This window comes from Acipenser ruthenus, chromosome 16, assembly GCF_902713425.1.
Source record: "Acipenser ruthenus chromosome 16, fAciRut3.2 maternal haplotype, whole genome shotgun sequence".
NCBI classification, from domain to species: domain Eukaryota; kingdom Metazoa; phylum Chordata; class Actinopteri; order Acipenseriformes; family Acipenseridae; genus Acipenser; species Acipenser ruthenus.
In genome coordinates, this window is record NC_081204.1 from 10539895 (window position 1) to 10556316 (window position 16422).

At 48.0% G+C, this 16422-nt stretch overlaps 1 protein-coding gene across 3 annotated transcripts in view; it reads left to right on the top strand.

Annotated features, from left to right (window-relative positions):
- LOC117413608 (glutamate receptor-interacting protein 2-like) overlaps positions 1 to 16422 on the top strand; it is a 95412-nt gene that overhangs the window by 47665 nt on the left and 31325 nt on the right. For all 3 annotated transcript variants that reach the window (XM_058988773.1, XM_058988774.1, XM_058988775.1), the window contains exons 2-7: positions 747 to 827; positions 3037 to 3172; positions 3490 to 3635; positions 5313 to 5399; positions 5964 to 6039; positions 15328 to 15473. In XM_058988773.1, the coding sequence (XP_058844756.1) occupies positions 747 to 827; positions 3037 to 3172; positions 3490 to 3635; positions 5313 to 5399; positions 5964 to 6039; positions 15328 to 15473 (672 nt within the window). The remainder of the gene's footprint in view (positions 1 to 746; positions 828 to 3036; positions 3173 to 3489; positions 3636 to 5312; positions 5400 to 5963; positions 6040 to 15327; positions 15474 to 16422) is intronic.

The following is a 16422-nucleotide window of genomic DNA, read 5'->3' on the forward strand; positions in this document are numbered from 1 at the left end:
TTTCAGTCATCGTATTGTGTTGACAGACCTTTGAATTAAAATAACTGGATATACTGTGTAGTATGTTTTAATTTTAGGCTTATAGTTGCCAATGGGTGCAGGAAATAGCACACATTTTTTCCCTGGACAATTCCCCTACACAATCAGGAAAAAGCATTGGCGATGGACTCCTCAACACCATTGATTTGACCATTTTCAAGATGATCCTGTCATTAAGGGTTGCGCTCCAACATTCCCTTACATAAGCAGAAGTGAGCAGGAAACATATTCTTGTCATCAGCTTGGGAAATCAATACCATGACTTGGGTCTACACTTATTCCAACTGGACATATGATGCTATAGTGTGACCTCTAGACCTGTAGATCCTGTACAACAGTTAAACCCACTGTGGTAAGAGTGCTCCAGGGTGATGGTTTAAATTCTATAACGTAAGGGGAATGAAGCTGCCATTTTGTAGGGTTTTTAAACTGTGTATTTTTGTATATTGTCAGGAAGGCTCTTATTGGTATGTACGTGTGTTTGCACAATTTCACATTGCTTGCCCATTTTATTTCCTTTTCATTATGAGGCGCACAAATTTTGTTCCACAAAGATATTTTGAGCTTATTTAATATACAGTAGTGTTTTTGACCCCAAAAGCTGCCTTGGATGTCAATTAAAATTATAGACCAATAGGTGGATTTACTGTGCTGCAAGAAATTTAACTACAATTTATACTATATAATCATTTTCCCCCCTATGTCAGATGATGGCCCATACTCCAAGGGGAGCAAGGACCCTGCAGGGACAGAGAATTCCCTGACTACAAGAAGGCAGAGTATACCAGGTAATGTAAGATTATTCTCCACTGATGGAGATGGAGGCAGGTGTACATACTGCAAGTCACACTTCATAATTGTAGGGATCACTTTCGGTTACAGGGCATGAATAGCAATTTAATTGCAGTGTAACAACTGGGTAATTACCTAAAATTCCTGCTCTTAATTGGTTACTATTGTGCAATTGCAGGGAAATGGCCATGTGAACAACATTTTGTTATCTGCTGTAGTTTCATGGTAACCCCATAGCACAGGTCATTTCCTTCCACGTATTCCACCAGTAGTTGGCATGCAAGAGCAGGACACATTGGTAGCTACCCAGTTATTATCATGTTCTTGAATGGTTATGCTTGGCATGTAATCTAAAGTGCTACAACATTAGGCATATACTATATCTAGAGATCTGAATACAATTGTGGTGAAACATGTAAAGGAGCTTTTTTTTTAGCACAAGCTAACGATCATTATCTGTGGGTTTATGTAGGCTGTCGCTCTGTGCGACTGCCTGTCTTCGTTACACTTTTATCATTTACTGAACCCCTTGTCCAGTTCCATAGTTATTCAGTGTATCAAAATGTGGGGATATAGGAAGGTTGTCAGTCTGTAACACAGTCTATGTAGAGAACCTCTTATCCAGTTAGGAGGAAACTTGAAAAGGGCATTCTGGGAGCAGGGTATACTGGTCTGTCCATCCGTACTCCATGTCAGACTTACATTTTTACCTATTCATCGAGAATCATCCCGCATTCGATTGTAAAGAAACTGGGAGAGAATCAGAATCGGGGGGCACATAGAGGCACCTGTCTGTATGTCAAACTTAGATTTTTATCCGTGCATACAGTAGATGTAGGTCATATAATCTACTTGATCATGTTGCCGATAGCTTTCATTTTGATCTTTCAGCCGTGGCAGGGGGATACATGTTATTGACACGCTTGTTTATTGTGGTTTACACATCCCTTATTTCAACTGGTGGATTACCACAGTAAATTGTTCTTTTTGTTATTTGAATACACTTAGGTCATCATTGTATTTTCCCTTGGGATAGGATACTACTAACATGTGTGTTTTTTTAAAAATAAGAAATAAGTGGTCGTTTGAAAACATACAAGAAAACCAAATGTATTTGTAGCTGCACGTATGAAAGTGCACAGTCCCATGTGACAAAGCACAGAAGAGGTGGAAAATTGATTAGCGAAATCTAGTTACTTGGCCCTTGGCTGGTTGAGCAGAGTTCCATGGTTTTATCCCTGTGGCAAGTGGTTTAACCCTTAGAGTGCTGTCTACCAATATATTTGCCCTTAAGCCTTCATTTAGAAATCTGGATACATGTTTATAAGAGTATACTTTTCACTCTTTGAGTGTTTCACAGACTTGCCACAGAGCCTTTGTATGGGTTTTTTGTTCATTACACTAAGGTATATAATGCTAGTAGTTATGGATCATTTGCAGTGTTTGTTATTTTATGACAACCCAGTTGTCTTTTTCACTCTACAATGGCTGTATTGTTTTATGAAGGAGGGTAGAAAGTGTTGTGACTACTTCAGATTAGGGTTCTGAATCTTCATTTTGTGGTGATGGTCGGAAACTGGACACCAGCCCACATCAGAAAAAGCACCAGCGAATTCTATATAGTTCACCATATTTGATAGAGACCCAGAACTGATGAATATCCCAGAGCTCTTTGTGCAATTAGCTGTTTTGCTTCCAGCCCTGTACAACCTTAAAGCATATGTATCCCCATTTCAGCTGAACGCTTCTAAAAATAAATAGAGATAAAAGTAGACTTGCTCCAGTTGTATTCAATTCTGCCCTTCATGTACAGCAATCTGTTAGGTATTGATTGTTCTTCAATCTACCAATTTAAGACTCCTGCTGTAGAGAAGGATTAGTCTGTAGAAAAAGACAATGGTAATCAATTACACAATGCAATCCATTTCAATTTGAATCAAGTGTCAACTTTGCTATTGCTTCATTACTCTCTGTATCTGTATATTTGACAGGTTTGAGTTTTGGTACATATTTCAGCTTTTATGGTATGTATCAGAAGTCGCTGTGCTGTCACTCTTCTATTCTTGACCAGACCCAATGGGGGAAGGGGATGAGTTGATTGAACACGCAAATCTAATTCTAAATCAACTTTTTAGCTACAAGTGAGGCATCTGATGTGTTTTCTGCAGCATTGCTGTGAATATCTGGTGCTTTTTCTGTTCACAGAGGAGTTTAGGGGAGTTACGATAGTGGAACTAATAAAGAAAGAAGGCAGTACTCTGGGGTTGACCATCTCTGGTGGAACAGATAAAGACGGAAAACCAAGAGTGTCGAACTTGAGATCTGGGGGTCTGGCTGCAAGGTAAGCACTGGAGGAACTCAGAAGTGACTGTAAAATAAACAGCTCCAACCTTTATCGGGTATATTTTGTCTTTACACTATAAAGACAACAGTTTGTACCAGGCAGAACATTTAAAAAAGTGTTGGCAGCTGGGTTGGCTGTAGTGCCTTAATGAATTCACCCTGAGTTTATTTTGCCTTGCCTAATCTGCAGGGGTCACTCGTTTCTGCAAAACAACCTTTTGTTACACTTTCTGTTACACTAATATACTTTTTGCAATGAACCTTATTACAGCTTACAAGCTATTTCTGTTGATTTTCGTGGTGTGTTTTTCGCAGAAGCGACCAGCTAAATGTGGGTGACTACATCAAATCGGTGAATGGGATAAACTTGACCAAGCTGCGGCATGATGAAATCATCAGCCTGCTGAAGAATGTGGGCGAGCGTGTGGTCCTGGAAGTGGAGTATGAGCTGCCCCCTGCTGGTAGGAAGTTGAGTACTATCTATGCTTCCAAATGAGGGGTGGGTGAGAGGGGCTAATGAAATATTCAGCTCTTGTAGAAGATCTCCAGAGCGTTTTCATCTGTGTTAGGTTGTTTTTTAAAGTATTGGCTGCAGAGAAGTTCTCATTCTTTTAGTTCACATGGCTGATTAAGATGATATGCAAAAACCTTGAGCACCTCATGGAAATCACTGGTATCCAAAAGAAAGTCTAGCAGAAAAGATTATAGCAGAAAACAAAAATCGGCAAGTACATACTCTGCAGGTAGAATCAGGCTCAAGGACAAAGCTGTATTAGTTTTGACAAAATGTATGGGGCACAAGTGATTTAGAGGCTAATACACTTAGGAGATACTGACATTCTTTTGATGAGAAATAAAATGCAGGTCCCATACATCGTTAGCAGTCTCGGAGCATTTGCTGAGCTTGTATTTTAGAGAGGTTTTTCATTGTGGTGGATGAATAATCTGTTCATTACAAAAAGATTTACCTGAAAGATTTTAATAAGTGTCCATACTTTCAGAAAGACTTTATTATTAAAGCAACACGATAATAATAATAGGCTTTCCCTAAAAGATACAATACTGTCGCTTTTGAGTTAGGAATTTTAAATTGACTTCATTAGTTTCAAATTAGCTGGTGCTAGACTGGAGCTACTTTAGGTTCAGAATCCATCTCAAATGTACCATGTATAAAAAGAGCCTTGCAGTTTGATTGGAAAATCCTATTCACTCAAAAAATTCAAAGATGGACACGGTAACGCTCCTCTTTGAAATGATCACTGTGGGTGAGAATGACAGACAGTCTTCACCCCACTAATTTAATTTTTGTGTTTTTAATTAGCTCTACAAAGGTGAAAGGTGAATTGTGGAATATTGCTGAAAAAACTAAACTCTTTCCAGAAATGTAAATCTGACCCCCAGAATTTAGACTGCTGTGTTTCACAAATGGTAACTTCTGAAGCATAGCCACTGGAGACTTCATTGCAGCATTGAAACCTCTGAGTAATTGGGAGAAACATGCAACTGGAATGATGCAAGTATTTCCTATGTGTTTTATCCATCAAAATTTGGACCACTACTGTCACTGGTAGATGCTCTACAGTGTAATGCCATCCCACAGTGGTCTTGAACAGTGATCTGAAACACTTAAAAGGCTTAAAAGAAACTGGCAGAATGATATTTCATATTGTTTTCAAGATTTCAAGCATCTTTGGAGTTGCATCATGCCCAGTGGGAAATGGGAATCACATTTAGAATTGATAGTGTGAAATTGTTATAGCTGGCCACCATGAAACCTTTCAATGTATTTTGACTGATTTTTATCGTAGTTTTAATTGTGCACCACATTATTGCTTTGTATTTTTATACAGTTTCGAACAAAATACCCCCAAGGGTAGGCCAAAATCTCTTAGCAATTTTGTTAAAAAATACATTTCTATTAAACTGCACAAATAGAATTTGTGGAAACAGGGTCTTGAAAATGCAAATGAACTATAAAAACGTGCATTTCAATGCAAGTGTGATGTATTTTGTAAAGAAATCCACTCCAGTCCTTTGTTTAACAAGTGTTGGTTGTCTTTGTTCACCTGTCTAGACTGTTGGCTTGTAAAAGGGGGATTGTGTTCACTCAGAGCTGACCTGACTCATTTTCTCTCCAGCTCCTGATAGCAGCTCAGGTGTTATTTCGAAGACAATCGAGATCTGTCTGTATAAGGAAGGCAACAGCTTTGGCTTCGTGTTGAGAGGTTTGTATCAATTTCATGTTTTTTTATTGCAGTATTATAAAAATGGCAGTACTCCAATTCATCTAAAGGTCAACTGTTGCCTTTTAAGTACCTAAATAAATGGATTGTCAGTTCCCACAGAGAAATATATAACTGTGCTTCATTTTTAACCACAGAGCTTTATAAAGAAATACAGCAGGCAGTAAGTCAAACTTTTAAAAGCCATTTGATGCAGTTTTTTTTTTCTTTTCTTCACTATTTAAATTCAGCAGTGTTGCTCTGCCATTATCAGCAATTCCAAACCATGTGGGTGAAAGGATAGTTACATGCCAGTTTAAAAAACAAATTTTATACAGAGGTTAGAACGCAACCAGAACCGCATGATAGCCAGTTAGCATATGCACACTTTTTGGCTTGTCATCGGACAGTTAAGTAAACACATAACTCTTAAGAGGCACAGCTATTGGAGACCATTCAGAAGCTACTTGGGGATGTAGATCCTGGACTATTTGGAGTTGTGTGATTCCCTTAACAGCTGTGCAGTGTGAGGTGGACATTTTGTCATGTTGCAAATTGTGATTTCAGGGGGAGCTCATGAAGACTGGAACAAATCACGACCAATGGTGGTGACCTACGTGAGACCTGGCGGCCCAGCAGACAGGTACAATTTCACTATATTGAATCAGCAAGCTAAGAAGAAAACGAATCATGAAACCTCATACATGATAAACTAGACTCTCAAAGCACAGTTACCTGGCCAGAGTGAACTACTTTTAATTGGGGGTCTATGATTTGGAGTAAAAAACTGATTTGAGAAATTCCACCTATTATGCATTGTGATGCAGAGATACAAGGATACAAAACCAAACCAGGCGGTTTGGAGTTTCTCAAAAAAGTTTTTGATTTTATAAATCTTTTACCTGATTCCACATCCTACACATGATTTAACTGCTTTGTTTCATGACTTAATATTGCTTTCCAAATCCAGTGAATAGTTTCATATTTTAATTGCAGGCACTGGTCAGCAAAGCACAGTATATGGAACAGCAATAAGCCTGTTTTACCTGCTGGGTTTGTCTGTTGGGTATAGCCATGCAAACTGTGCTCTGCAGTCTTGTGCTTTAAGAATTGAGACACTCTTGGTCTCTAAGCTTAATAGAAAGTTATACCTGCCAGACTGTAGAGAATGAATTTTTTTTTTTTTTTTTTAAAAAAGCTCAACTGTAAGATTATCTATGGGGGATTTTTACATGCAACTGATTTCATAAAAAATAGATACATATTTGTGGCTGTCACAAAGACGGCCAGAGTGGGTTGCGTCAGACCAGAAAGGATTTCAAACACAGACACGGTGGTTGTGATGAGCTGAGTGCAATGGCTGCACTCAGCGTTTAATAACAAATAAAAGGTTTGAACAATGGAATACAAAACAGGACACGGCACTTGACGCCAAAATAAACAGACAGACAAAACGACTAAACACTTAACAAACGGTGCACGGAGACAAACAAACACGGTGAGTACAAACAACTATTATATTTATATCACTTATTTTAACTCCTTTCTCTCTCACCCGTTCTCCTCTTCCGAACACCCAACCCTCACTGAGTGAAAATGTGCATCTATATATACTGTTGTGCTGGGATTTAATTACTAATTAATTATTCACTTGAATCCCAGCACGTGAATTAATTCTGTGCAACCCCGTGCTCACATATTACGTTTAACCAGCACGTGAAGTGATTTGTGCTCTCCTCGTGCCTAAATACAAATCTACACTTTTTAAATACACGTGAAACACAGACCCGTTTATATCCCGTGTACCAATCTATACACCAACATTAACACACGCAACATACACACAAATGCACACAGGGACGGGGCACATTGCCACAGTGGCAAAAATTGATTTAAATGTCCTTTTTTAACGAGCGACTTTTGTATGGGTCTGAAATGTCAGTTACCGTGACTACTAGGATTCATCATGTTAGAATAACTTTGTGTATCTTCCTGGTGACTTTTTAAAACAAAGATGTTTTAAAGCACTACCGGGGCCTCAAGAAGGCTCTCAAACTTCTCTCTAAGTTCAGCTGATACACCAGAGTGTATCCATTAACCCGTCCGCCATGACGCACAACCCAGTGGGTGTGAGAAATACCACGCACCCAGTGCAGCAGGGACAGGTTACTGGTTATACTGTGGGAGAGCCCTGTTGAGGCCACGGGGCTTAGAGCTTTTGAGTTTTGAAAAGTCACCGGGTTATGATATACAAAGGTATTCTAAACAGCAAGCGGAACACTTCTTTATGATAACTGTGGTATTTTAGACCCATACTGTACAAGGTTACTCTTCAAGTAAAGGGTTTTCAATAGAGAAACACTATAGTCCTCGAATCTCGGCCTGTAAGGGTTAAAGACATTCTGTATTTTTCCATATCTGTGCACTTGATTCCATTTTGTTTTTAAATCCTATGATTTAAGTTTTAAACCATGTTTGCTTTTAAATCGATTGTCTCTTTGGAAGAATATTGCTCAGTGCTGCATTGTTTTAGTCTAAAAAAAAAAAAAAAAAAAAAAGTTGACATGTTGAACTTCAAAGCGAATGTGTTAAACTTTAATGCGCTTGCAGTAGAACTGGATTATTGGATTAACGTTAGTACATTTTCTGTGTCAGCCAAATGGAAGAAGGAGTTGCTTTCTTGTCAGTCTCTTTGTGCTTCTCACCCTCCTCTACTGGCAACTTTACAGAAAGTGCATATTTCTCATTCTGCTGCTTTCAAAGATTCTCATTGGAAAACCAAACTTTGACAAGTTGGCATCCCTGCCATCTGTACTGTACTTTTGACAAGTTGGCATCCCTGCCATCTGTACTGTACTGTACTCTTGACAAGTTGGCAACCCTGCCATCTGTACTGTACTTTGTGCTTTTAGAGCAGAAAGTGGGATGGAGAAATCCGGATGGCCTGAGCTTCTATTTTACCAAGTATATAGTATTGTAACGACCCTGGCGATGGCAGCATCCTGGACATTGTGTTTGTCTTGTTTGTTACGTCCTGTTTAAGGTTCCATGTATTGTGAGGGTACGGGGCACGCCGTTGGTGTGTGTCTGCGTGAGTGCATGCGTGTGTGTGCAGTGGGCGGTTCCCCCAGAGGCTATAAGTAGGAGGGGGGGGAAGCCGCGAGGGGGAGAATGCGTGTGAATGTCTGACTGGAGAGCGATTACGAGAGAGAGAGTACCGGCTGAGAGAGTGCTTGTCGGTGAGTCTGCGGTGTAAAAGAGAGAGAGACAGCTATTTGTTATTTTGGCGTGAACCCCGGCCCAAACAGGGTTTCGTTGTGTTATTAGAGAAATTAAAAAAATAAAAGTACGTGGAACCTCATCTGGCCTCTCCCGAGTCTGTCTCATCCCCATAGCACAGAACGCTACATTGGTGTTTCAGAAGTGGGATTTGTACAGCGCCTGTCACGAGGGGTGAAACAGAAGCAAGAGGGAGAAGATGGCGGACGCGAGAGAGATGAGAGAAGACGAGCTGCGAGCCAGACTGGAGGAGCTGGTCGCTGAGCTGAGGGTCAGGAGCTACCCGAGAATGGGCGCTGCATGGGGAGGAGAGAACATGGAGCGAGGGAGGAGCAAGAACCCTTGGGCGAAAGAGGAAAGAGGGATCAAGATGGCGGAGCTGGAAGACAGACAGACTGCTCCGCAGGCTGAGGGGCACTGCGCCATCGTCATCGAGGGAGAAGGAGATTCTTCGGCCGCCGCAAGGACCTCATCAGCCACAGAGATAGGAGGAGCGCAAGTGCGCGTCAAGGAGGAGGCAGCGTCACCATCGGACACGCCCGCCCTGCAGCAGAATGTCAACAAGGGGGTTTATTACAGCCGTTTGCAGTACAACGGTAAGGCCGATTGGCGAGACTTTGTAAAGCAGTTTGAAATGATGGCAATGGTAAACAACTGGACAGACAGAGAGAAAGCCAGTAATTTAATTGCTTGTTTAGAAGAAGAGGCTTTACATTGTTTAACCACCGTCGATCTAAATGGCTGTAGTAGCTATGGGACATTGGTTGCTGAACTGAGCGTGTGTCTGACAAGAGAGCGTGACGTTAAGCCCCGATATGGGCCCCGTGCCGATCACGGGAGAGAGAATATGCGGTGTGGGGGGAACATGTTGCCAGGGGCGAGCCGGCAGCCAGTGAAAGCAGGCCGATATGACGGTAGATCGCCGTGGGAGGCGTACCACGTCAAATTCAGGATGGCAGCGCTCACTAATGACTGGGGGCCGACGGAGAAAGCAGGACAGTTGGCGGCTGCATTAGAGGGAGAAGCGCTGCAGGTTCTGCTGGACTTGGGCCCAGACGAGGTGGCCCAATACGAGGTGTTAACCGCAGCTCTCGAACGCCGTTTTGGGAGAGTGGAGCCCGCAGTCGGGTTGCGCCTGCAGCTGGCCAACCGCACTAGAGCTCCCGGAGAGAAACTGGGCGTACTGGCTGCTGATGTCCGGTACCTGGCCCGGAGGGGGTACCCAATGTTCCCGCCAGCCACCCAGGAGGACCTGGCTGTCGAGGCCTTTGTTCGCGGACTGACCCCGACCGCTCTACGTCAGCAGGTCCGGTTTGCTGCCCCAACCTCCCTAGAGCTTGCCGTGGCTCACGCCGAACGAGTCGAGGCGGTGCTCGAGGAGGGGGAGCGGGACCATGCCCCTGGGAGCGAGAGTGGTCAGCAGAAGAGGCGGCCTGACCACACACCACCTAGAGCTCGCATGGCCCAAGCAGAAGAAGAGGAGGCCCCGTACCGCACCATTGACCCCACCTGGCCCCCGGAGCTTACCACCCTCATCAGGGCGGCGATCACCCAGCCAGCTCGGACTCCTGAAACCCCCCCACAGCTGTGCTGGGGCTGTGGACAGCCTGGCCACCTACGGCGCCACTGCCCAGCAGCAGCTGCTGCACCACCACCACACCTGACACAGCAACCGCAGGGAAACGCCAAGGGGCCCGCATAGACGGGACGACGCGTGCCCCCAGTCCAGTCCCATTAATCGCGGACCACCCAGCTGCAGCGGCCGCCACCAGTACTAACCCGTGTAGCCGACAGAGCAGGGCGTCACCCCTCACGGAAACAGCCGACCACAGACAGTGCCAGCCAGCTATAGCGGTAGGAAGGACCACTGCCGGGGACTTCTGCCATGTCCCCGTCCGCATTGAGGGGGTCCCGTGCACTGCTCTCGTAGACACTGGCTCCACGGTGACTCTCATCCGCCCCGATGTGCTCCCTGCAGGGGTCCGGCTGGAGCCCACCACCGTGCAGTTGCGCACTGTGACTGGAGAGCTAGCCCCCATGCAAGGAAAGGGCAACCTTGCTATTGAAGTGGCTGGACGGACAGTACACCACCCTGTCTGGGTAGCAGCTGTACAGGACCCCTGCATACTGGGCCTGGACTTCCTGCGCTACACAGGCGGACAGCTAAACCTCCGGACCGGGACACTGCACATACAGGGGAGCCCGGCTTTAGCTTTAGCCTCACCCCTTGGACCGCTGGGTCGGAGTCGGGACCCCTTCGCACGACAGTTTCGGGATCTGCCGAGGACACAACGGACCGCCGCCATGAGACGGGAGACCTCAGCACACCCCCGGGCTCCATCATGCGCCAGTCTCATCAGGGACAATACAGCGTCTCGACGGCCCCCACTCCGGAAGGAGCTACTGCTTGCACAGCCGCCTTCAGGTGCCAGCGCTCGCCAGCCAACATGGCCACCCTCAGGCCGCAACGCTCGCCAGCCAACACGGCCACTCTCAGGCCGCAATGCTCGCCAGCATGTACAGCCGCCCTCCTGCAGTTCTAGCGTGGCCCAGGGGAATGCAGCTCTCCCCCAGGCAGCCCCGCCACCCTGCCCGGCGCCGCCAACCGCTACCCAAGGGCTGCGGGAGGATACCGCCATGCCACGCCCTACTGTCAGGAGTAATTCAGCGTCCCCAGCAATCTCCCCTCCGCCACCAGTCTCCCCTGAAGACCCAGCTCTCAGCGCAGTGCATGCAGTTTGGCTCAGGAGCTGCGAAGGGCTTTGCACAGAAGAGCGTCGCCAGCTGTGGGAACTGGTGTATGAGTATCGCCACAGTTTCGCTACCGCCTCGGATGACGTGGGGCGGACACACCTGGTGCAGCACCAGATCGAGACGGGAGCCGCCCGCCCCATTAAGCAGCGCCCTCGCCGCCAACCACTCGCCCTCCAGGAAGCCACAGAGCAGGTGCTGGAGGAGATGAAGGCAGCGGGGATCATTGAGCCGTCCGACAGCCCCTGGACCTCGCCGGTAGTCATGGTGCGGAAGAAGGACGGCAAGTGGCGCTTCTGCGTCGATTACCGGCGAGTGAACGATGTGACGGAGAAGGACTCCTACCCCCTTCCCCGCATCGATGAGTCCCTGGACTTGGTGGCCGGCTCTAGATGGTTCTCTTCGCTGGACCTCCGCAGCGGCTACTGGCAGGTTGCGCTGGATCCCTCTGCACGGCCGAAGACTGCCTTCTCCACTGGACGGGGTCTGTGGCAGTTTACTGTGATGCCGTTCGGACTTTGCAACGCCCCCGCAACGTTCGAGCGGCTCATGGAAAAGGTGCTGGCCGGAGTACCCCCCTCGGAGTGCCTGGTCTACCTGGATGACCTGCTAGTCCACGGAGGGACCTTCCAGGACGCCCTGGCCTCCCTGCATGAGGTGCTCCGGCGAGTGAGGAAAGCGGGGCTAAAACTGCACTCTGAAAAGTGCCAGCTGATGCGCCAGGAGGTCTCGTTCCTCGGGCACCGAGTGGGAGCAGAGGGGATCCAGACAGAGGTGGACAAGGTCACCGCAGTGAGGGACTGGCCTATTCCCGTCAATCCCCGGCAGGTTAGAAGCTTCCTAGGGCTTGCGTCCTACTACCGCAGGTTTGTGCAGGGCTTTGCCACCATCGCTGCCCCCCTGCACCGCCTCCTGAGGAAAGACGAGCCCTTTGAGTGGACCCCGGCGTGCCAGGAGGCGTTCGCCTCCCTGCAACATGCGCTGTGCCAGTCCCCGGTGCTGGCTCCCCCGGATGTCCGTTCTCCCTTCCTGCTGGACACGGATGCAAGCAACGAGGGGATCGGGGCTGTCTTATCCCAGCCGGGTCCAGAAGGGGAGCATGTGGTGGCGTATTTTAGCCGGTCGCTCAGCAAGGCAGAGCGCCGGTATTGCGTCACCCGACGGGAGCTGCTTGCGGTGGTGGAGGGGGTCCGCCACTTCCGCCACTATCTCTGCGGGCTCCCCTTCACCATTCGCACAGACCACGCTGCCCTGCAGTGGCTCCTGACGTTCCGGGAGCCGGAGGGACAGGTCGCCCGTTGGATCGAGCAGCTCCAGGCGTTTCAGTACCGGATCCAACACCGGGCTGGTGAGAAGCACGCCAATGCGGACGCGCTGTCCCGTCGTCCCTGTGCCCGGGAGGGATGCGCCCATTGCAGCAGAAAGGAGGAGAGGGAAGCAGAGCTGTCCCGCCGGGGGGAAGAGCAATGCCGGGTGGCAGTATCGGCTGAGAGGGTGGATTGGAGAGCCCATCAGGACCGAGACCCGGACCTCCGCCCCATACTACATTGGCTAGAGGAGCAGCGAAGGCCTCCCTGGGAGGAGGTGGCCCCTTTTTCCACCGCCACTCGGGGGCTGTGGGCTCAGTGGAGCGGGTTGGCCTTGCGTGACAGAGTCCTTCAGCGGCAGTGGAAGGTGCCCGCCACGGGGGAGGTGAGGTGGCAGGTGGTTGTCCCGGGGGCGATGCGCCAGGAGGTGCTAGAGGCCCAGCATGGGACCCCAGGCACTGGTCATTTTGGAGTGACGAAGACCCTGAGGCGGCTCCGCCAGTCGTTCTACTGGGGGCAGTGCAGGCGAGACGTGGAGGACCACTGCCGACGCTGTGACATCTGCACTGCCCGGAAAGGACCCCAGGGCCGGTCGCACGCCCCACTCCAGCAGTACCAGGTCGGGGGGCCTATGGAGAGGGTTGCCGTGGACGTACTAGGCCCCTTTCCACGCTCAGAGAGGGGGAACCGGTTCGTTCTGGTGGCCCTCGATTACTTCACTAAGTGGCCAGAGGCGTACGCTTTGCCAGACCAGGAGGCAGAGACGGTCGCTGAAGCACTGCTGGAGGGGTTCTTCAGCCGGTTCGGGGTCCCTCAAGAGTTGCATTCCGACCAAGGGCGCAACTTTGAGTCCCGGGTCTTTGCCGGGATGTGCCGGCGCCTGGGCATCAAGAAGACGCGGACCACCCCTCTGCACCCTCAGAGCGACGGACTGGTGGAGAGGTTCAACCGCACGCTGGCCGTACAGCTGGCTGTCACCACCGCCACCCACCAGCGGGACTGGGACACCCACCTGCCTGTCGTGCTGTTGGCCTGCCGCTCTGCTGTCCAGGATTCCACCGCCTGCACCCCTGCCCTGCTCATGCTGGGGCGTGAGCTGCGCACTCCTGCGGAGCTAGCGTTTGGTCGTCCCCCAGATGCCCCCAGTGTACCCCCGGGCCCTGAGTATGCCAGGAGACTACAGGACCGACTGGAATCAGCCCACAGCTTCGCCAGGGACCAGTTGCAGGCTGCTGGGGTACGGCAGAAGCGGAACTATGACCTCCGAGTACGGGGGCGCCACTTCACCGCCGGGGAGCTCGTGTGGGTCTTCAGCCCCAAGAGACAGCGGGGCCGTTGCCCCAAATTGGACAGCCACTGGCTTGGTCCTTGCCATGTCCTGGAGAGGATCGGGGACGTGGCCTACCGGGTGCAGCTACCTCACAGAGGACGCAAGGTAGTGCTACACCGGGATCGGCTGGCCCCCTACCTGGGACAACACCCAGCACCATCCGACCCAGCAGCTCCTGACAGTCCTCTCCTGCCCCCTCCTGATCCACCCCGCCCTAACAGTCCCCCCACCCCCAGGGCTGAGGGTTCCTCCCCCGACGGTTCAGTTTCCCTGTCCCCTGTGGCTGACAGGAGCCCGTCCTCCACGCAGGGCTCCCGCCCGCAAAGACAGCATCGCCTCCCGGGTCGTTTTCGAGACTTTGTTCTTCCCTCGGGGACGAGGGACTAAGGGGGGGGCTGTGTAACGACCCTGGCGATGGCAGCATCCTGGACATTGTGTTTGTCTTGTTTGTTACGTCCTGTTTAAGGTTCCATGTATTGTGAGGGTACGGGGCACGCCGTTGGTGTGTGTCTGCGTGAGTGCATGCGTGTGTGTGCAGTGGGCGGTTCCCCCAGAGGCTATAAGTAGGAGGGGGGGGAAGCCGCGAGGGGGAGAATGCGTGTGAATGTCTGACTGGAGAGCGATTACGAGAGAGAGAGTACCGGCTGAGAGAGTGCTTGTCGGTGAGTCTGCGGTGTAAAAGAGAGAGAGACAGCTATTTGTTATTTTGGCGTGAACCCCGGCCCAAACAGGGTTTCGTTGTGTTATTAGAGAAATTAAAAAAATAAAAGTACGTGGAACCTCATCTGGCCTCTCCCGAGTCTGTCTCATCCCCATAGCACAGAACGCTACAGTATCTTGCTAGTTGTTGGGGTGGTGGAGTTTGTGACCCCAAAAAACTGCATTCTTTGCAGTGCCTACTACTTGCTAATTTGAATGGTTTGATAAAAGTATGCATTTAATAGCAATTCATTGGGTGTTTGTTTCTCTTTATTCATTCTATCTGTCAAAGAAAGTCTTTGCATAGGTCCTTTTTAATAGTATATTCTTTATCCTTAAATTGCCCACATGAATTATAAATGTACAAAATGTCAGCATCCCAGTCTAGCTGCTTTTAAGGTTGAATTGTCAAAGTGCAACATAAAATGCACTTAATGTATTTTACATTATGGTCTTCAAATCACCCCTTTTATTCATTGGGTGGTATCAAGTTAACTGTGATTGCTGCTCTGCCCTAGTCAGCAGGTATGCATAGGCACATTTCAACTCTTCTTGTTCTGTACAGGGAAGGGACACTGAAAGCCAGTGACCGTCTCCTGAGTGTAGATGGGATACCCCTGCACAGTGTGCCTCATGCCGAAGCCCTCAATGCACTCACCCAGTGTGGCCATGAGGCCCTCTTCCAAATCGAGTATGATGTTTCCATCATGGGTAAGAAGGTCTTCAGCTGCTTTGGGGTGGGCTACTAGTGGGTTGGCCAAGCATTGTCTCACAGGGTTTTTACTCCAAAACACCCCTAGAGTAAAACAAGCATATAAATGCCCTTTGCTGGTTCCATCTTCTGACACCTTAATTTTACAGGATTATATAATTTGAGATGATGAAGATAGATGATGTTTTAGAGCCAAGTTCTTATCTACTGTCCTAGTTTAATGTTTTTAATAGTGCTGTCCAGCTTACTGAAACTGTGGGACAGGTGAGTAATACAAGCCTGTGTGGATGTACACAAAGCCTTTTATTTTACCTTATAATGGGATTTTAGAATCGCACACAGTGTCAGGTTGTTTTACTGTAGTTGTGCATTTCCTGGCTGTGGTTAAGCTCTGATTTAAGATCTCATGGTGTAATTTGAACATTTACAAGCATGTTAGAATGTAGTTAAAATAAATTGTTTAGAATTGTCATTTAAAGGTTCCACGCTGACTATTTGCTAAGAGCAGGTATTTGGCTTGCTTAATGTATTGTCCCTGAATAAAATGTCCAGCTAATTGACTGGACTGATGTTCCTCAGCAAAGAAATTTAACAAGATCTTGTCTCATCCGTATTGTGTTAAATCCAAATAGTGCCTTCCAAATGTTTTTTGGTGTTCTGAAAAGTCGAGACTCCAACTCGCTCCTCCATATTCCCCTGCTGCTTAAAATGAGTGTATAAACTTCTGCTTAATTACTGATGCAAATTACTATGTGTTTTCAATTTGGCTGAACAGCAGGCTCCTGACCTTCTGACGACAGAATGATTTGAACTTTTCAAAACCGAATGAGTTCCCATAACTGCTGCTTTCCTGCAAAGTGATCTCTGCCCCCTATTTAGTGCTAAGAATTCTTTCTAATATGATGTCATTTAGTAATGCAAGTGGTGAGCGCATAAAGCACTTTACAG